The following is a 22,902-nucleotide window of genomic DNA, read 5'->3' on the forward strand; positions in this document are numbered from 1 at the left end:
ATAGAAATAATTAGCAACTTTTAATCTCATAAACAAGATCTTTATTTAAAATTCTCACATATAAAATGAATTCTTTTATGTCATATTTCCTCAAGTGACAGACACATTAAGACTAGGTGTCCTATATCAGGTGTTTTTTCCTCATTTTAAGAATAAAAAAGACATCTAGAAGAAACAAGGTGTCCTTTTCTCAGCCCCCCAAAACACTACAGACAGCACAGGTGTTTGGTCCTAAACAAAAGTTAAGACTAAGTAAGGAAGAAAATAGAAAACAAAACAAAGCCTAGCAAAGCAGCTAGAGATCACATGCAGCAGGTGACAGGAAGCCTTGTGGACACTTCACAGCCACAAGGATGAGCTTCATCGCAGGTCAACTGCAGGCCCCCCTGGGCTCCACAGAACCTCCACCCAGCAGTCCATAAAAACCAAAGAAGGCAAATAACTATCACTGTCATCCTGGCAATAAAGAAGCAGCAGCCTCCTTGAACCCAGGAAAGCCACCCTTCCCTCCAACAGACAGGAGGAGCCCCCTTCACACCAAGGACACAAAGAAACCCAAGCAGCCAGGCCCAAAATAAAAATAAAAATAAAAAGAGGAGCATGGGAAGAGAGATGACAGCTAAATTAAATAGCGTTCCGAGGCTCAGTCTATTTGAAGACTCCGACTCAAAAGTAAAAATAAAATTTAAGGGAAGGGGGCCCACAAGAGATGACATTTCAATTAAATCTGTGCTGGAAACACTTGGAGACTTAGTCTACTTAGGGTGTCAGAGTCAAAAATTAAAATTAAAAAACGAGAGGGGAGGTGACAGTTCAATGTGTATGTGTGTGCGAGGAGCACCTGGAGTGCAGGATTTGCTGGGGAGGGGAGAGGCACGGCTCCGCCGACCTCGATGTGACCGGGCGCGAATCTGGGGTAAGTTTACAGTCTGGGCGACAGGGCAGAGCCCGAGGGCCAGAGTGCCCGCTGTCGGGGAACAATGCTGGGCCCCGGAAAGGAGGGTCTCACGCCACCTCCACCCCCCCCCCACCCCCCACGCCATGCCGTCTGCATCCCAGCCCCGACCCTCGTCCGGCCCACGTCTGGGCAGGTGCCCACGAGCCCCGCGCCCCAGCGCGCGCCTCACCCAGCAGCGCCCGCAGGTGCTTCAGGCGCGTCAGCACGTCCTTCTTGGGGTCCAGCACCTTCTGGGTGGACTTCTTCACATCTCCATGGCTCCTTCGGGAGAACATCCCGCCGCGGTAAACCCGGGCCCCGCCGGCGGGGCAGGAGGCGCCTGCGCCGCGCGAATCACCGCATAGGGTCCGGGTCGGCGCGTGTCGCGCGGGCCACTCGCCGCCCCCCGCCGGGCCGCCGCCGCTGCCGCCGCCGCTTCAGCTGTGGCTCCAGGAAGGAGGGGCGGGCCGGGTACGGCGAAGGGCGGGGCAGGAAGGCGGTGTCGACGCGGAATCGACCGCCCCGCCCCGCGGGAGGTGCCGGCCGGCCCTTCGGGCGCGGCGCACGCGCATGCGATTTGGACCCACTTCGCGGGGGCGCGCCCGGAGCGCCGAGTCGGCACAGCGAATCACGAAGAAGCTTGGAGCTTGCACACGCTGTACTACAAGTCCCTGAATGCACTGCGACAGAGCCCTCCAGTCAGGTTGGCGTGTCTTAGGCACGATGGGAGTCAATGGACTGAGTCTGAGCACGTTCTTCCTCCTCACCCGGCTGAACGCCTCAAGGCCTCTAGGGAAGTGTAGTTCTCCAGGGGGCGAGGCGCTGTGACTTATCTTTCCTGGGTCCCCAAGCCGCTGGACGGCATCGGCCCGCCCCCTCCCCAGAGAGGCCCAGGGCTCCCAAAGCTTCACTCCTTGGTCGGTACTATCAACCCAGTTTCCTCTAGTGCAACGTGAACCACAAGAACATCTCAGTGAGAAAAATTTCAAGGCTTTTAAAATGCAAACTATTTTTCGTTTTGACTTCTAGATTCACACCAAGGAGGGAGTCGAAGTCCCTTTGACTAAACTAAAATCAGAGCTCCAATTTCACACTAAAATGAATGGCTTTGGCAGCAGGAAGGGCATCCCTAGACTCTGGGTGAGGAGTCCAGCCAGTCCCCTTGGTTCCTGAGATCCAACTTCACTTGGGGTATGAGGTTCCCTTGCCAGAGGGCTCCTCAGGATCTTGTCTCTTGCCTTGTAGGAAGTGCACGTTCTCTGTGTTGTGCAAGGCCGCATAGCAATCCAGTAGCAGAACCAGAAATAGAACCTGAGGGACCTGACTCTCAGGCTGGTATGCGTTTTAAGGCTAGGTGCCTGTAACTTGGAGCAAAACTTTGAGATGGAAAATGGCCTGGAGATGTCTTACATGAGATCTGTAGGATTTTTTACTGGCATCTGGATCCTTTGATGCTCCAAATTTTGACAACATTAAGCTGGCTGTTTAAAATCATGTGCTTTCCATCCAATTGGGACAACACAACTTTTTCTCATTTGGAGGAACCTGTAACTTGGGGGAAAAGCCAGAGATTTACATAGCTTTATATTCTTATAACAAGCATGATGTTTGGCCTCTAGAAGCACTCACTAAACGTTTGTTAAATAAAATGGAATAAAAGCTAAAATAGTCCTATTTATCTCATCCAGGCCTGCAAAAACATATCTTCTAGTTGTTAGAGCCTATTTTTAGAGTTGTCAAAATAGCATTGATAGAACTAGGACATATTCATGCAAAGGAATATTATTCAGCTCTAAAAAGGAATGGCCTACTAATAAACCCAATAACGTGGATGAATCTCAGATCCAGATATGAAAGCCCCACACTCAAGATGATGCCAGCCTGGGTCTTTTGAGATGACATCTCAAAAAGGGCCACAAACCCTCCAAGACTGTTGCAAGAGAGAAATAGCTTTTTCTTTTAAGGCATTTTGAGTGCCTTTTTCACAGTACTTAGCCTGTACCTAGTTACACATAGTATGTCACAGTATTCACTGCCCCATCCCTTTAGAAGAAGATACCTTTGATTGAAAAAAATAGGATGCACTTGTCTTAGGAAATTCAAATTGTCTATCACACAGCAACCTGTCATTGTCATCAAACAATTATTGAGGACCTGCTGTGTGCAAGGCATGAATCTAAACCTTGGAGATAAAGAGATGTATTAGATGTGGTCTCCTGTCCTCGAAGTCTTCCAATCAAGTTGAGGGGGATTTAGTTTAGTTTAGTCAACTAAAATCAGAGCTCCAATTTCACACTAAAATGTGTTGTCAATAAATAGGGAGAGGGACAGAGGGCAAAGGAGAAGCAGACTTCCTGCTGAGCAGGGAGCCCCTTGCAATCTCCATGCAGGGCTTCATCCAAGGACCCTGGGATCAGGACCTGAGCTGAAGGCAGACGTTTAACCAACTGAGCCACGAAGTGCCTCTGGGTGGACTTTTTTTTAAAAAAGAAAAGAATGTAAGAGCCCTCAGGTGGTTAAGACCATTTCTTGGTAACCAATGGGGAACCTGAGCTGAACTGGGTATGTGTTTCAAGATTAAACCAGGGAAGAGTGCAGGGCTTTAGAGCTTTATAATTTCCTCCATACACCACTTACCAGAAAAGCATCATATTTTTCTGATGATAGCAAATTGAATTCAGGTGTTCAGGAAGACAGAGCCCAAGTAACCATGACAGAGGGAGGGAAATGAGAGACCAAGAGGTCCCAAAGAATAAAGAGAAACATTTATTAATTCCTGATGCTGTCTGTAGTAGAATTTTATTTTTTTAAAGATTTTATTTATTTATTTGTCAGAGAGAGAGAGAGCACAAGCAGGGAGAGTGGAAGGCAGAGGGAGAAGGAGAAGCAGGCTCCCCGCTGAGCAAGGAGCCCAATGCGGGACTCCATCCCAGGACCCTGGGACCATGACCTGAGCCAAAGGCAGATGCTTAACCAACTGAGCCATCCAGGCGTCCCTATAGTAGAATTTTAGAATTTTTTTTTTTTGTTTTTGTATACAATTTACATAAATTCAAACCAACACATGTTTATTGAACAACCGACACAGCTAAAATTGTGATGACCATAGCTTTGTACTTCCCATTCTTTTCTATTTTACTGAAAATTGGTCTTTCAAGGACCATGTGAAAACTGCAGCTCCTACCATCATTGATGTTAAATACTTATCAAACAGTTCTACAATTCATCATTGTTGGGGTTATGCCCAGCACAGCACCAGGGTCAGCATTCAATCAATATTTGTTGAATAAATAAATTCATTCATTCATTTCTTCATTAATATCTCAGTCAGCATTATTAGGGAATGTTGTTTAATACAATGTTTTCAATTTAACTAATGTGTTATAACACATCCAAATTTTAAAATTTTACCCTTCTTTCCTCAGAAATCTTTCTAAAATATAGACAGACTTCTCTGTCTTCTTAAACAGCTTATTCATCGTTTGTGAAACCATAATTTATCCCCCCACACACTGTGATCCCCTTCATCTCCTTCCAAACTGGTGTTGCTACTAGACACAAAGGAGAAATGCCTGGTAGAGATTCCTCATCTAATTTTGACCACATCTTGCTCCCAAATTCAGTCACTGCTATCAGAGACAATTTGTTTGCCTTTTTAACTTCCATATTGGAATCTTTCTATACGTTTAGACCTGCCAGCTCTTAGTTTCCAGATAACCTAAATGTTAATGTATTTGCTTTCTAATTTTCACTCATCAGAGTTTTTTCAGTTTGGAAGGATTTGGGGTTTTTTCAAATTGACTAAAATATCTTATGCCTGCATATTAATCCTAGTTGTCATGAATATTACATTAATTTTAGTATATGGAAAAATTCAACTTTTAGCTGCAGATTTTCCTCTCAGATAAGCTCATTGTGCCTGTCCTCAGGAGTAAGATCTTTTCGTACATCAGACATACTGTGGCTCTTCATTTGGATGCTATTGCCACAGAGAGTCTGCCCCTGTGAACCCCTGTGACACAGTCTATTTTTACTGATCATTGGACCTTTGCATTCTTATTTTCTTAAAAAAAAACCTATGACCTAATAAATTCAATTTTTTTCTTACATCAGCTCTTACCCTGAAATGTTGAATTCATTCAATGTGTATGTTGTGCGCCTGTGAATCTGCACCCATCTAAAATCCCTAAGAAAGAAGGGATGGCCCTCCATAAGAATGAAATGCCAAACTCAACACTTAAGAAACAAGAAACCCAATGTCCTCATTTTCCAGATGATATATTACTGTAGACACCGAAAATATATTTTTTTCTCCTCCAAAAATATTTCCTAATAGTTTATTTTCTTTCCAAATAACTGTCAAATGAGAAGATTTAATACTTAACTTTAAAGTTGACTATAAATCATTTTATATGAGAATTTCACTTCAGGACAGACCTGAAAAAATTTTTGAAAATGTACTAGCCATTTTGATATGTCTGGTAGACGCTTGATAACAAAGCAATGCTTTAAGGGAAAAGAACCTAATCGTTTTTCTAAATTTAGTCAAGCAGATGTTTGCACAGCTGTGCATTTCAACCACAATGTCATCTGCTTTGGATATATCTTCATTTTTTTTTATCATCAGAACAGTATTAACATTTCAGTAAACACGTCAACATTAGAAAAATATAAGCCCATAAGTAAGGATCATAAGAAATTTTATAAATTAAAAAAAGACCCATATCTTTGAATGATAATGTTGGAAAAATCAAGAATCATGGAAATTATCTAAATAGTAAATACAACTTGAATAGAAGGATGATGTACAAAGGTTAGAGAGATGAAGTTTCAGAGGTGAGAAGCCTGTGAAAATGTGCTCATTAGCTCACCTCTTCCCCCAATACACAAAATGCCACCATTAGGTTTATCTTATTAGATAAGATTTACTCCCTAATTTAGAGCCAGGTGCTAGATTTTCTAAAAATGAATGTAGATTATAGAATGTCAACAAAAACTATTCATTTAAAATGGAGAAAGCCATCACACAGTTTTATTTATTAATTCCCATAATTTTCTAGAAAAATGAATCTCAAAATAATTCTTAGAGAACAATAATTCTTATTAACCATGAAACAAGAATACAAATTCTTTTACTAATATACATGCAGATGTATGTCCTAAATGGAGACTGCCTTTACCTGGTATTTCAGACAGCATTCTCAATTTTAAGCAACAGAAATTGACTGGCTAATAGGTAAAGATGATTCATCCAAAGAATGCCAGACTCCCACGATCAATGGAAGGTTGGAGATCCAGGCTTGGAAAATAACTAGAAAATTAGATACCAAGGCAGCATTGGCAGGCCTGGACAAATTATAGAGCAGAGCACATGGGTCAGCATACCAAGACTTCCATGACAATGAAAGACCTTCCACCATCCTACACATCTTCAAGTTCAAAGTCTCAAGAATATCCAGTTGGCTAAGCCTTAGATGGAAGCCTAGCTCATGTGTCCACTCACCTTGCTGCCCTGGGTCAGAAAATCTGAGGTGCTAATCCTCTTTGTAAATAGGACCACCTCCTACCACCTCCTACCAAGACTATATAGGATAGGAGAGGACATACCCCAAAAAAACAATGGAGTGTATTATTGGAGGAAGGGAAGTTGGATGCTGAGTAGCTAAAATAACAACAACAATAAATAAATAAATAGTAATAAATAGTAAACAATAACAAAAACAATACAAAGCGAATCATCATTTATGATTCGCTTGACATAAATTAAAATATGCCCTAAAATATGAAAATGATCCACCCATTGGGCTGGTTTATAATTAAGATCTTGTACTTTAGTAAGATAATTGGAAGGCATAGTTTACTGCTTTCAGTAAATCTTTAAGGAAGACTTACATTTGATAGTTGTTTTTCCAAATTTTAACTCAGAAACCCCCGATGTCACTTAGACATAGGATATGTGCAAATTGTGCAATTATTAAAATCATCATAATGAATAATTGGAAAGAATTGAATCATATTGTTGTTTCTGTTTAACCAAAATTGAAGAATTCAAATGCCACAGGGAAAATTACTAAGTACCTCCCTTTATATTATCCTTCTTTCTATGTTTTTATTTTCTTTCTTTTCTCTGAATTGAAGTACCCCTCCATGAACCACACTTTTATCATGTTTTAAAGTCCTTCTTGGTAATCTTTTTGACCCAATAAGTAGACTTAACTGAGTCCCCACTCTGTGCTAGTTTATGCACAGCAACGAAGTTACAAATAGAATGAGGACACAGTCTCAATCCCCAGAGAAGTCATAGTCTGAGAAGTCAGACATAGCCCTACCTCAGAGAGCTCACAGTCTAATGTGGGAGATGGACACCTAACAAGATAATAATAATTAACAAGAGCGATGCATGCAGGAAATTATGGGAGATACCAGGAAGGACTGGGCTGTAGAAATGAGGGGAGGATCAGAGAAGGCTTCCTGGAGGAGGCAACACTTGAACTGGGGAAAGGAGCTGAACACACCACACGCAGGGCAAGGAGGAAAATACAATGGGCTGCGTGAAGATCACCTGAAGCAGTCTGGTTTTGTGTGGTTGCCACCCAGGTTTGTGCTTGTGGTTGTCCTTAGCATACTGTAGGGGTTGCCGAAATATGTGTATGTTCTTGTAGCCTTATAAAAACAGAGGGCTAAATGATAGTAAAAGGTGATGACGCCAAAGCTGGAAGAGACAAGTGAACTTCTTTTGACTCTGTAGAAGCAGGACGGGATGACAGCAAAAGCAAAGGCTCTGAATCCCAGTCCTTCCCCCTTATTAGCTGTGTAATCTTAAATGGGTGACTCAATTCTCCAAGCCTCAGTTTTCCTCATCTATAAAGTGGAGAGAAACTCACATTGGGCTATTTATTCTAAGGAGTAAATGAGTATAAAAAGAATTGAACACAATGCTTGGTACAAAAATGTTGTTCAATGACTATTATTTTGTTTTTCTCTTCCCCTCTACTTCCAGAAAATAGAAACAAGGCAATTTCTGCTTGCTAAGATTGTGCACACTTGATTTCTAAATGTGTTGAATAGGAGGGGTTTACATAGCTGAGTTTCTCATGGTTTTATGTAATTGAATCTGAACACCGTCAGAATAGGTCAAAGCAATATCCCAGAACCCTTTATTTCACCTTTATTTGTTGCGTGTACTCCTTGGTAAGGAGGGGCATATTCACTGACGTCGCCATCGTACCAGGTGAAATATCGCTCCTTTCTGGATCGTCAGTGATACCGGATTAGGAATGCTGGCTAAGGAAAAGGACATAACGTGTGACTCAGCAGTTTGTTTTGGGGCATATTTTACTTCCTCTGGTTCCTGTAAGACCAAACCCATGAATAGTTTATGGGTCCTTTCAAAAGTTAAAGTCATAATTCAGATTATTATAAATCAGATTATAATAAATCAAATTAATAATTTCACTATAACAGTCATAAAACAACAAAGTAACACCCCGCAGTGTGAAGGTTTGGTTTAAATAATCTATCCAAAAGATGCCAATTGACGTTTTTCTCCATCATTTAAATGTTCATTTTTAAAATCAAAATAATAAGCCCCTTTTTTTGAGCCTCTTCACAATCTGAGGCTTTTCTCACTCATTCATTTATTCAAAAAGCATTAACTGAGTTTCTTTCTGCTGGACATTTATTCTAGTCACTGAATAGATAGAGATTAAAAAAAAAAAAAAAAAAAAGCTCAAATCCCTGTTCCCAAGATGCTCACTATCTGGTTGGGTAAACTATCCGAAGATGACACCTTACAAAATAAATATGAAGCTGTTTTCATTTTTAACTTTCAGAAAGTATTAAGAGAAGCCCCTCGTTTACTTTGCCTTTGTATAATTCTGCTCCCCTCCACCTCAGCCCTGGTTGTGATATTGCCTACTGCAGGTGTAGGCTAAATAATTTCACCTAATTGTCAAGGGTTATCAGCAAGGAAATCCTGGAGTCATAGAACGTTTCGAGAGTAAAATGTGACTGACAGATGTATTCCCTTATTATAAAAAGGAAAACTAAGAACCAAAGTTGGTTAGTAATTGGTCGTCATCAGAACTGGGGATGGAAACACTTACCTGAATCCGACATTCTGGTGCTGGTGGCATTAGGGTGGCTGGACAATGCCATCTCATCCCAGTACCATTTTGCAAAGCAATTTTATGACCATTCAATCCTCACCACAGCCCATAGAGCTGGGGTTCTTATCCGTGTTTCATCTAGACTAAGAGAAGTTGTGTGGCTGGCCCAAGGTCATCCAGCTCACAAGAAGCAGGTCAAAAGGACAAATCAGAAGGACTTAGATCAGCAGACCACAGGAAGTAAATAAATGACTTGATTGGCCTCCTGGCAGCTGGAAATCAAGATAGACCAGTTCAAAAAGAGTAGGAAAGACTCATGAAGGAGAATGTAAAGACTTGCCTGGGAACTGAAAACTACCAAGACTTTAGGCTCTGCCTTTAGAACCAGAGGATACTTAAAAGTTTATCCAGACAAACTTCAGAGTCAGGTCCCTTCCCCAAATCTTTAAAGTTAAGTAATAGTCAAGCTAGGTAAGAAGTTCGGGTGTCTTGACTCCTAGGCCAGTGCTCACCTTAACCACATTATTTGCTGGCTAGAAAGGTCAGTGGAAGCTCAATTTTTAGTAAAAGCTGGAAGGAGATTGGGCTAATCTTTTACAATGGTTGTTCTCAATGAACCACACTCCCAGTGTTCATATACCCCTGTATTTTTCCTTTCCCCTTGAATCTGAGCTGATTCTGTGATCTTCTTTAACCAATCGAACACAGAGGAAGTGACAGGGTACCAGTTTCCATTCTAAGCCTTAAAAAGGGCTGGCAGCTTTCATTTTTGCCCACTGGAAGAAGCCAGTCACTATGTAAGAAGTTTGACTATTCGGAGACTGCCACCCTGTGAGATGTCTAATTTAGCCACGTGGAGAGACCACATAGAAAGGAACTGAGTCTCCTGGCTGACAGCCTCAGCTGAGTTTCGAGCCAACAGTTAACACCAACTTCCCAGCCATGAGAGCGGGACCATATTGCAAGTGCACCCTTCAGCCCCAGTCAAACCTATCAGTCATGTAGAGCAGAGATGAACTGTCTCAGCCAAACCTTATTCAAATTACAGGATTGTGAACAGATAAACAGAAAGGTTGTTGGAGTGAGCCACTAAGTTTGGAGATGATCTGTTACATACCAATAAGTAGCTAAAACAGAGAAGGTGTATGCTGGTGGCCCCAAGGATCTGGAACTAACAAATTTTGAAGACTTACCTCCTCAGTTGGACAAAGCCACATACTGCATCCACTGGCTTATCTCTAACATCCTTCTGGTTCTAAAATTCTTTGAGCTTGTGACTCTCTGTGGCTCATCCCTATGGCTCTAAACAAGCCTGGTGTCCTCATGATAAAGAGATTTTTGCCCCCCGCCCCCCGCCCGCCCAGAAGGTAACTGGCCTGACGGGGATTGCTTTTCTCACCAAGGATTAAAAATGTAGGTGACAGGAAGGGAGGGAGAATGGTCTTCCAGAGGTAGAGGCAGACAGAAGAAGAAGCTCCAAGAGTTTGGGTGCTGGCAACAAGGAAATAAAACTCAGAGTTTATCTCCATAAAGGAAATTGGGGAGTATTTACAGATTAATTAACCGAATATCCATAGAAAAACCACCAAGCAAGCCTGAGATAGGCAGGTCAACAGAAATTGACTTGAGGAATTAACTTTTGATTCATTCAGTATTACAGGAAGCACTTTAAAATGTACTGGACTTGTAACTAGTTCCTTGCAGCTGGTGAGCAGGCAGGAACATAGATGGAGTCTCCAGAAGGGTCAGGAAGAGGGCATATCAATTATCTATTATCTATTATCAATTATCTATACCACTAAAGTGTTGTGTAGCAACCAACCACAGAACTTTAGTGGCGTACACCAATAAACATTTATTCAGCTCATGGGTCTGTGGGGTTCATACGATCTGAGTCAGGCTTGGCTGCTCTTGGCTGAGATCACTTATCTTGGAGTTCACAGCTATTGGCTGATCTAGGGTGGCCTTTGTGGGGACAACTGAGGTAACTCTGCTCTGGTCCATATTTTTCTCATCCTTCTCCTGGGACCAGTGGACTAGCCTGGGCATGTTCTTCTTCTATATAACACGGGGCAGAAGTGAGCAAACCCAGTTGCACAAGCAGTTTTAAGCCTGCCTGACATGTTTGCTATTAACCTATTGGCCAGAGCAACTCACAAGGCTGAGCCACGAGTCAGAGTCAGAGGGCAAAAGGGATATAGAGAAAGGTTAAGAATTATGACCATTAATCCATCTACCATGGAAGTTATTTTGTAAAAATCAACCTTGACAATGGAAAAGGGAGCTTTTTGGAGGACCTCTCAGGACCTTCTGTCTGATTAGGCAGCATTATTAGACCCTGGGAAGTTGAAGCCGAGGAAACCTGCCTCTTCAACAAGGAGTGACTATCCTCAGTCCCTTTGCGACATTGTTGGGAGCACGCTATGAAGGCACATGGACAAGTTGTGTCTTTCCCCAATGTCTGCTTTATTCAGTCATAAAGCAAGGTTAACATAATGATAAAGCAGGTTCAAGATTCCAAAGTCAGTGACATTTCATCACTTACGTTAACTTGGTGTCTTACACGTCACACAAAGCAAAGCATAAAGACAAGTCACACAACAAACAAGACAGAACAGGGGGTAGGAAATTAAGGCACCAAACTTGAAGTCAGTCTGCGAGCATACAGTCGAGATAAGGCCTTGGTCTGGTCCGGGTCAGCTCTTGGCATGTGCTGCTTATTATGTTCAGGCAGTGGAAGATCTCTGTTATGTTCAGAGATCAGTCGGGCAGAGCATTTGGCAGCAGCTGCCTTTGTGATGTGGTCAGATGTGAAATGGTCAGTGTCTAGATAGTCAGTTTGCTGCAAAAATCCTCCCTCTTTAAAGGGATTTAGTGAGTCTTGGGCCTTTGCCGATGTCCTCTGGTTCTGTTATCAGTTCTGGGTGTTGGCTGGTTTTGGCGATATCTGGTCTTGGCTGCAGTGCTCTTGGTTGCTGGCATCACTACTGGACAGAAGTTACTGCTTGACAGGAGTGACTCCATCTTGCTCTGTACAAACTTTAAAGGAATTAATATTTCTGCCTGGTTATTCGCATGACTACCCTTTGATGGCCACCCTTCAATCTCTCCTGCCTTTTTGAGAGCACATAGAGATCACTGGACTTTGGAGTCTGGGGAAGGAGCCTGTCCCGAGGGTTGGAGAATAAATGTGCTGATGGTGATACTAGTGGGTTTTCCAAGTATCTGTTACAAAACCCAGGTGTGTTCTTAGGAAGGAATTGCTGAGATGAGAACAGTGCAGTAAACTTAGCTATATTACACTTTCCCTACTACAAAATAAAAGGGACTTGGATGGTTGATTAAAAGGCAAATTAGATACTAAGAGATTGCCAGTGTTTATCTAGGACTTCCAAGGTGGGGATGGGGGGACAGTGCACCTGTCATAAGTCTAAAGGTTACCAAGGGGAAAACTGCTGGAAGGTGCGACGTATCATTCAAGAACTGCCAATTCCCAATGCTCTGATTCTGCCTGACTTTATAAAAGTTTTATGAATTAGGTTGTTTGATATGGGCTAGCTACCCAGAGCCTGAATACCATAAGCAGACATGATAACACTGAGTTTCTGGACCTGAATAGCCAAACTCCAGAGACCAAACTCATGGTGACCCCACAGATAAACTCAAATTTTAACAGTCCTCCCCAGTTAACATTTCTTTAGCTACAAGAGCTACATCAGATAAGTTCCTAATGATTGAGTCCCCACCTTCTAGAAGCCTTGACTCCTGGAAGTGTGTTAAATATCCTGACACAAAGGAATTTTTCCAATAAAAGTGTGGCATTCAATGCAATATTTATATGGAGTATATGATTCTTGCTTTGGAAAGTGAAATCTTAGGAAACAGTAGCTTGTATTTAACTGGCTCTGGTAGACCACAGGATAAATTGGGACTTGGTTGGAAAATACCGGCAGATATAAAACTTCCCCTAGTAATCTGCACTCAAGAGCCGAGCAGATATTCCAGACATTTCACCCAACTGCTCCTTCACTTACCTCTACACCTGAAGGCCACTTACTGTGAAACACCGTGATTCTCTTCCTGAAAGCCTTTTTTTCATTACAGGAGCATACTTGGTCCATGCCATGGACATGCCAGAGAGTTGATGCTCTCAGAAGCACTCTCAACCAGTGACAGATAGTTGATGGATAATGATCCCAGTTCCCTCACCTTTGGAGTAGAATAACTCTGAAGAACGGACTGGTTCCCTGCTTGATAATGAACCCTGTTGGGCTACCTACCCCGCCCTATCTTACTTCCCCACTCCCCTGCCAATGTTCCCTGGGATACCCACCCACCCACCAAATCAACTACTTGCTCTCAAATCTGTGTTTCAACCCAAGATAGCACGTGGCCTCACAAGAGAACACAGTCAAAATAATGAGCCAAGGTTTTAGCAGAATAATACCTAGGGTTTCCACAGTTGATCTTTGCCAATGTTGAGTTCAGCAAACCAGGAACTGATATGACAAGCTAAATGAAAGTGAATTAAGTTTATGAGATTCAAGCAAGACAAACCCTAGGGCTCCTAGGTAGGTGACAGGTAGATAAACAGACAGTTGGAGGCAAGGATGGCTCCAGCCATCTATGGGACCTTTCAGTTGAGGCCTTAGCCTGGGGGCCAGAGGCAGGCAAATTGCAAATCTGAGGAAAGACAGTCTTTACACTTTACCAGGTAACTCCAGGAAACTACATAAAGTCATATATAAAGGACAACACCATTCTCTAGGGCTCCTCCTACAACGTGCTTTTCTTGCTTAATATTATGCTTCTGAGATTTTTTTTTCAGTATTGATATATATGTACTCTTACTTTAACTGCTTCACTGTAATGAATACAGTACAGTTTATTGATCCATTCTCCTGTAGGTGAATGTTCAGAGTGTTCTAACATTTCATGATTGAGCCCACCCTGTGGCAAACATTCCTGTCTGTGCCTAGCCCCAATGTGTGTGCCCCAATCCTGCACACACAGGATTTCTAGGACATGTATGTGTAAGTGTGCTTGCTGGATGGAAAACACCAAATCCACAACAGTGGCCGCCTCTGGTGGTGGGCATAGTGACAGTGAGGTCCTTAGAAGGAACACAACTGTTCAATGGGCATTTGTCTCATCATTGTTGTATATGTCTTTGTGCGTCCAAAATACATTGTTCATAATTTTAAAATATATGAATCTACTCTGGCTTTGAATCAGCCAAGAAACCACCCTTTTCTTTCTTTACTTTGTTGCCTTTACATGTTAAACTTTTCTCTCAAACACACTGTAATTACTGATGGCTCCAAGAAGCATGCACTAAAGAATCAGTCCCATACGAAGTTTGCAAAATGAAATTATTTAATCTGTGGCTGACAAAAGTTCTCTCTGACTTTAAGTTTTTTCTTTGTCTCCCAACTTTTTAAAAGGTCCATTTCCAGATTATAGACTTAAGTAAACAGTCCTCGCTTGTCGGGGAATTCCAGGATATGCTTTAGGCACTGGGCACTGAAACCAAGCAGCTTTGTGAGAAAAGTGATCTAGGTCATTTCAGGCTTTCATCCTTTGTGATTTCAAGTCAATAAAAATAGTTGGCCAGGAAGGTGACTCAGGATTTGGCTTGCTCTGCCTTACTTGATTAGAATAATAGCAGGTTGATTTGGCTTATTTCATTCCTTTTCACTTCTTTATTCTTGCTTAGAATTAGATAAAGTGGCTATTATTCCTTCCCCACCTCCAATCAGTTGACTCCGAGCAAAAAAATTATTTTTGCCAAATTGATGTGATCGCACACAAGGTTTCCGAATTAAATAGCCCTGGTTTTTCCTCACTTCCTCACCAAAAATTCCATCCATGAAGGTATATTTCAAAAATAGAAAGTGAGCACAACGACCATGTGAGTTTCCATTAGGAGGAATCGGGGCTATGATTCAACTGTTTGGAGGACACTGATGACGTAATCAAGGCAACGCCTGCTGCTATTTAGAGTTGATACCCTGAAGAATGAAATATTTCCTTTTCTGAGTGTCCCCTTAGTTCAGATACCTCAAAGTATTTTTAAAATATGAATGAGATCTGAAGGCACTTCTATACTAGCAGATAGCAGGCCACCAATAGTTTATCTTACTCACCCAAAATAAATAATACTTTAAAAATATGAATAGCTAAAATTCATAAGGCACATAATATGTGTGAAGCACTATTACTAACAGTGTGTCTTTTTTTTTTTTTTTACATTATCTCATTTAATCCACACAGTATTGTTAGGAGGTAGAGATTACCAGTATTCCTATTGTACAGATGAGGGGGTTAAGTAACTTGCCTAAAGCTTCACAGCTATTAAGAATTAGAGCTGGTATTTGAACCCAAGCGGTCTAGCTCTGCACTTCACCTTCTTGATTCCTTTGCCATCCTGAGGCTCAGAGTGGGCAGGTAACTTGCAAATGGTCACACAGCTATGGAATGGTGGAGCCAAGGTTTTAATTAAAATCATCCTGTGAAGCCAGCGATGTTAATTATTGCATTTTTGGAGGAAATAAAAGTCCTCATTCAAGGTCCTTCTGTAGATTTTTGGCAATGCATACAAAAATCTCATTTCTCCTAGTTACCAAGCTACCTTTGAAGTGTTAGCTAACAGTTTCACATGATTTATGGGGCATGGATTTTATATATTTAAAGGTGTTGCCTCTGACGCAGAAGACCATCTAAAGATCAAGTAAGTTAGAAAAAGGAGGTAAAATATGCCTTACGCTCCCAAAAAAAGAGAAAAGACAAAATTATCAGCTGTCCTTATATGGCTTGGAATTAGAAATGATCCAGACTTTTCTACTTTGGAGCAAAGAGACAAGAAAAGCTAAGTGAGAAGCCACTGGAACAGATGCTGTAAATAAGATGCTTTAAGAGCCTAGGTTCAAATGGTACTTTTTTTCTAGCAAAACCACCAGTCTCTTAACAGGACCGAGTATGATTCATAGCAAAGAAGACATCCTGGGTGAAATCCCAGCATGGGGCAACAAATAGGAAATGGGCCAGTGGGGAGGTGCCAAGGCCACAAGGCTTAGGGGGACTCACCCTCTTTTGGGGCCATGCAAGTGCCAAACTGCACAGGACCAAAATTGCATAATTTTTCCAAGTCAGACTCTTGAGTGCAGGTAAAGGGCAGTTTCCCCAAAGTACTCAACCTGAGGTCACCAGGAGTAGACAGAGGTGGAGAGAGAGCCGAGCCAGGGTCTGGAGAGTGCTCTGTGGGGGTGTTAACACAAGGGCAGTCCCAGCATGTCGGGTTCATCCCAAATGGGCTTGTGAAGAAGAGGCCAGGTGACGGGAGTGGAGACAGGGAGGGGCCCACCAGGTAGGCTGCATCTCCGAGGATGCTTCCTTCTTCTTAGGAAGAGCTTCTAGGCAGTAAATGCCATAAACAGTTGCAGAGTCCTGCATGTCTGGTGTGTCCTAACCCCTCAGAAGTTTTTCCCTGCATTTTCTCCCTCATCTGTTCCACTTAGTCCATACTGGTTTTCTTTCTCTAGAATGTTCCCACCTCATGGTTTTACACTTGCTGTCATCTTGGCAGGAAGCCAGTCCCCGCTCTGCCTACAGCTGCCTTCTGGTCATCCCACCTCCTCCTGAGCATCACCACCTCGGGGGGCCTTCCCAGCTCCCCCAGACTAAAGGAGTGCCTGGCCCTTCTGCACACTGGGAATGGTCTTGTTCAAGTGCAAGTACATGCAGACAGCTCTCCATAACAAAAGCACCCCCAGGTAACGTGAGCTACGCAGAGGCCAGGATGTCATTTTATTTACTGCTGTCAAGAGTGGCTGGCCTATAATGGACACTAATAGATGTGTGCTGGATGAATTCCATCTGCCTATTTCAGGCAGACAAGACTGTCCTCTTTACAATTTGTCATGTTCCTCTGTGGTATATTTATCATGTCCACTCTCTCTGATGAGCATCTATTTGAGAAACCAGATCTTGACATGTGGGTTTTCCTGTCTGTGATATTATGGGAGTCACGCTGGGCCCTTGAGTTTTGTGTACTGTGAATATGAAAAAACATCTGATCTCTGAAAGAATGCAAATTGCAATAGTAAAAAGAATGGATAAATTGCCCAATGATACCACTGAGCACTACTCAGCAATAAAGAGGAACGAACTTCTGGTTCGTGCAAGGACATGGGTGAACCTCAGAAACATTATGTTGAGTGAAAGCAGCCAGACACAAAAAAATACATATTCTATGATTCCATTTATATAAAGTTCTAGAACAGGGAAAACTGATTTCTACTTACAGAAATCACAACTTGGTTCTGCATTTAGGGTGCAGAGATTGGCTAGAAAATTGTGAGATCTCTCCCAGGTGAAATGGTAAGATTCTGTATTGTTTTGGGCAGTTGTTACCTGGGGGTATATGTGTGTCACAAATCCTTGAACTGGATATTTAAGAATTACGCATTTTGTTTTATGTAAAGCAAAAAGCTATTTCATCTTATTTATTTATTGGTGATTTAGGCAGTATTTTACATTTTATTATGATTTTTTATTATGTTTTAAATTCAAATAACCCAACTTATAGTACATCATTAATTTCAGGTATAATGCTCAATAAATTATTTAAAAAATCCTGCTTTCAACAATCCCAAGGTAAAACAATGAGATAAAACTGTTATTGAATTGTAAGGAAGACTGAAACCTACCAGGAGTATATTTGGAGTACAACAGCATAACAGCATCGGAGGAGACTTTTTCCAATGTAACTCTGAAGAAGCCAAATCAAGCTAGCCGAAGAAAGAAAAGGGAATTCTTTATTTCATGCCACCAGGAGGTCCAGGCATGGAGTTGGCTTCAGGGATCAAGGCTGACATATGTTTAAGTTTCCCTGGCACTCAGCTGCATTCTGCTTTCTCTCTCTGCTATTTTTTTGTTGTTGTTCTTTTGTTTTGTTTTTTTTGTTCTGTTTTGTTTTATTTTGCAGGCCCTTCTCTTAGCAGGATGGACACAGCAGTTCAGAGGCTCAAGCAAAAGCCTCAGACTGAGTCTCAGAATGGCCCCCGCCATTCATTGTGGCTGGTGGATAGAGAAAAACTAAGCCATGTGTGAGAGAGTAGGGACAAGAGGTCCCCCTCTCAAAATCCATGAACCATCATGAGGACTACAGGGAATGTCCATGGAAGAAGCAAAAACATCCCACAAAAGCCACCACAGTATTAGAACAAAATGATGGATGAAGGCCCAGCTCCTCATGAACTGCTTAAATGCCACCATTCCACTCTACTATATACCAAGAAAATTAATTTACTGGTTATCAATTAACTACTTTCAATTTGGTGAGCTGGGGAATCTTTTTGTGTGAGGAATGTTTTAAATTTTATGTTCTTGCTAGACGCCTAAAACCTGCCACAGATGAGTGGCAAACATGAGATCATCGTGCCTGATGCTTCCTCTTTCACACAAATAGATCATCACTTCATTCAAGTGGGCAAACATTCTTGTATTAGACAATTGCCTGAAAAAAGGGGCTTCCTCCAGTCCCCAACCTTCCAGAATTATCACTGAGCCAGGACCCGTGGAAAGCATACATGCTTGAGTTTTCACACCCACAGAAAACTCCCAGACTAGAGCATTGGGTGGTCTCTACCTACCCCAAGGGGCAAACAAGCCCAGCACACTCCCATGATAGTTTTTAAGGAACATTTAAGCTTTCTGAAAGGCTTTTTGGTCATTCATTTTCCAAAATATGAATCTACAGTTCTGAGGAAGCAAAGAGCGTGTGCGGGTTCTTCCATTTCCAGTTTTGGACAAAGTACAACATTAGTTACTAGTTTAAAAAAGAAAAATTCTAGTGTTCTTTACCTAATATACTTAATGAAATGGTTGTTAACTAATTTACTTATAAAATAAAAGTAGGTCATTTCTATCAGAATAAGTTCTGGAGCTGGTAAGGAATCAAATGTAAACATTGAGGTCATTTTTATAAACAATGGATACATGTGGGCAAGTTTCATAAAAGCCCAGGAAATAAGTTTAAAGTCTGATGACAGGCAAGAGAAATATCTGCGATGAATCTGATAGACCAAATGTTTCTATTTCTAGGTATATGGACCTCATACTATTGATAAAATCACCAAAATTCCAATAGAAAAGTGGACTAAAGATATAAACAAAATAATTCACAGAAGAAACATGAAAGGAATTATCAATCTCACTACCAAGCAAAGAACTACAAATTGAAGAAAATTGGGATGCCATTTTTCTCCTCATAAGTCAACAAAATGGTTTTTAAATGAACAGTTAAACAAGCACATTGAAACATCACTGGTCAGAGAATAAATTCAGACAGCCTTTAATAAGCAGGTTGAACTTAAATAAGTCTATGCTCTTTAGCCTTATAATTTCCCATATAGGAACCAACCTAAAGAAATAACAGGAAAATTTAAATATGCACAGATACCCATCATGGCACCTTTTATGTGCAGATATCACATCACTGTTTAATAATATTAAAAACTTGAAGGGGGGGAAATCGGAGGGGGAGAAGAACCATGAGAGACGATGGACTCTGAAAACAAACTGAGGGTTCTAGAGGGGAGGGGGTTGGGAGGATGGGTTAGCCTGGTGATGGGTATTGAGGAGGGCACGTTCTGCATGGAGCACTGGGTGTTATGCACAAACAATGAATCATGGAACACTATATCTAAAACTAATGATGTAATGTATGGGGATTAACATAACAATAAAAAAAATTAAAAACAAAACAAAACAAAACAAAACAACAAAAAAAAACAAAACAAAACAAAAAAATAATAATATTAAAAACTGTAATTACCTTAAGTGTTCAATGAGAAAAATAAAGAGATTATAGTATATTCATTCAATGGAATATCATGTATGCAGCCACTAAAATTATTTTACGAATATATCACAACAAGGGAAAATGTTAATATTTTGGGGGGATAATGTTAATATTATAATGCTAGATAAAAAGAATTAGAAGATTGTATATATACAATATAATACAAATTTTATAATGCTATATAAATACATGCATGCATCTGTTATTCTATATAACACAAGAAAAAAAAGAAAACACAAGACCCCAAAATGTTAACCTGGATTTTATGCAATGATTTCTATTTTTAGGGCTGTGCCTTTCCACATTATTATAGGAGCATGCATTACTTTTGACAACCAGAAAAAAGTCACTTAAAAATAAAACAAATGAGAACTTGAATGGCATCCTCTTAAAGAAACAAAAGAATTATAATCTCTACCTGGATTATTCAGCCTCTTTGTTAAAATATTTTCATTTTCAAGCCCATTCAGCCTCATAAAGCAAACTAAACACTTCCGACCAAGTTAATAGAGAAATTAAGTGGATACTAAGAGATTTATATTAATGGCTACTGACGGGAGGTGTCATGACTAACTGCCTAATGGGTAATTAGAGTCCGTTCCTCCGTGGCAATTGCTTCTGTAGTTTAGCTGGGCTGGTTATGCTTGGCTTCCTGGGTTCCCTCTAGGGGGGAGTTGAGGAATTCACCATCATGAAGGCTGTCCAGGGTGGCTCATTAGGTCTCCCCCAACTAGGTCTGGTGACATAAGCCTGTGTTTAGCATTTGAGCTGTACGTACCTGTGACAGCTTAGCTAGGCTGGACCAGAATCATAGGGAGCATGTCATCTCCGGTTTCTCAAATGTAGGGAGTGGTGGAGGTTAAGCAAAACCAAGTGGCATTTCCACAGGGCTATGAAGCATAAACCTGACAGAAAATGGAAAATCAGAAGTGGCCCGTTCCATCAGAGACAGAGAGAAAAACCTAAGGCATGTGTTTATGTGCAATTGGCAGGAGATCCCCTTTTCCCATTGTCATAGTTAGGCAGACTCTGAGACTAGGATTTGGATGCAAGAAGTTGATTTAGAAGGTCATTCCAGAAAGCCCAGTGAATGAATGTGACCATGATTAGGGAAGGGAGGACACTTGGTATAAGGTGTGTCAGTGAGCAGGTTATCACTGTGGACAACAGGAGCTCAATCCTACTGGAGACCTGAGTAGGAAAAGTGTGGAGAACAAGTCACTGTCATCCTACTGAGGGGCAAAGAAGCTGGGCTATATATCTACCATTCCCATCCCTCAGTGTATGAAGTGTGTGCTTTGGGCATTAACTCCAAATCTCTGGCAGCAAAGTGCCCTGCGCTAGTTAATCACCCTCCTGGCCAGAAAAGGTTGTTGGGCACAAAGATGCAGAAAGCTATAGAAGGAACTTTCTACAGGTGACTCTGAGGAGAGAAGTAGCATCTGCTACATCAGGCCACACCTCTGCCACCTCACAGTATTCCACTACATCAGGCCACACCTCCGCCACCTCACAGTATTCCACTACATCAGGCCACACCTCCCCACCTCACAGTATTCCATTACATCAGGCCACACCTCCGCCACCTCACAGTATTCTACTACATCAGGCCACACCTCCGCCACCTCACAGTATTCCACTACATCAGGCCACACCTCCCCACCTCACAGTATTCCACTACATCAGGCCACACCTCCGCCACCTCACAGTATTCCACTACATCAGGCCACACCCCCGCCACCTCACAGCATTCCACTGGAATTCGTCCCCCTAGTTTTTTTCCCTCGAGAGCTATACCATATATTCTGAACTCCTTGAGATGGGCCTGCTTTGCTTCCAAATGGTGATAGATTCTTATTAGCCTCTTTCTTTGACTTCTAGAGTCTTCTCAACAGCTCCTTTTCCCCTGGTCTTGTCTGGGCCTCAGGTCTGCCCCAAAGGTCAGCTGAGCATGCTTCCTTGGCTTTATTGATCCATCCATCTACGCACCCATCCATCTATTTTGATTGGGAAAAGATGGGAGAGGTACAGGAAGGAAAAAAATAAGACAGGGCTATAGGTCTGAAAGAGATAGAGAAGCAGAGAGGGAGAATCTTCAAGATATTATCATGTAAATAGTTGTGAAATCAGCTTCCATACAGCAAATCGGAATGAAGAGACGGATCCTGTAAAGAAGGGGCAAAACCACCTTTGCCTTTCAGAATGGATAATTCTCTTGTAGGAAGGTAACTTGAGGCTATGCAAATAATTTGTTGTTATACTTTTGCTACCGGTTTTTTTTTCTGTTGATGTTTCTTATCTGGAACAATTATTACTGTGGTGTTTGCCAAATGGTGATTTTCTAATTCCATCCTGCCTTCTACATTTATGAATTGGAATTTCACTATAATGAAAACCTTTCCCTTCTTGTTTGTTTGTTTGTTTATTTAATTGTTTTTATTTATATCAGTATGGATGCCTGGATACTTACTGTATTCTGTGATTATGCATAGAATGATCTATTATTATTCTTTGGTCACTCAAAATGTCCCAGAGCTGAGGACCAGGGTTTTCATGTCTATTTGCCACAAAACACTATGTGACATCTTCCCTGGTTTCCTGTGGTTTCCAGAGAGATACAAGTCCCCACAAGGTTGAAGTAAAGAGGCACTAGGATTGTTGAGACAGTGTGAACTGCATAGTCATATACTTTCAAACTCAAAAGCAAGATTTGGCAGGAGTAAGTCCCAAGTTATAGGACAGGACCTCTTCTTTATTTGCATATTTACCTCTGTGCTTCTTTTGCCTTTTACAGCAGAGTTCTGACCCAATCGGGATATTGGTTTAGCAGAAATAATAAACAGCTGTTGAGTCCTACTCTATGCCCGAGGCTTGGGGACCTTCAAAGATGACTGTGGCATGGGACCAGCACGGGGGCAGTCTCACTCACCAAAGTCAGCTCTCCAGCACTGTGACATGGACTCTGAGGGGGATTTTTATGTGTGGTATCCTCC

General features: G+C 41.7%; 1 protein-coding gene across 9 annotated transcripts in view; it reads right to left on the minus strand.

Moving 5' to 3' along the window:
• RALGAPA2 (Ral GTPase activating protein catalytic subunit alpha 2) overlaps nt 1–1,354 on the minus strand; it is a 336,447-nt gene extending 335,093 nt beyond the window's left edge. For all 9 annotated transcript variants that reach the window (XM_032419573.1, XM_032419574.1, XM_032419572.1 and 6 more), the window contains exon 1: nt 1,128–1,354. In XM_032419573.1, coding sequence (XP_032275464.1) covers nt 1,128–1,233 — 106 coding nt within the window. In that variant the 5' untranslated portion in view covers nt 1,234–1,354. The remainder of the gene's footprint in view (nt 1–1,127) is intronic.
• Nucleotides 1,355–22,902: the final 21,548 nt, after the last annotated feature.

This window comes from Phoca vitulina, unplaced genomic scaffold, assembly GCF_004348235.1.
Source record: "Phoca vitulina isolate PV1807 unplaced genomic scaffold, GSC_HSeal_1.0 scaffold22, whole genome shotgun sequence".
NCBI classification, from domain to species: domain Eukaryota; kingdom Metazoa; phylum Chordata; class Mammalia; order Carnivora; family Phocidae; genus Phoca; species Phoca vitulina.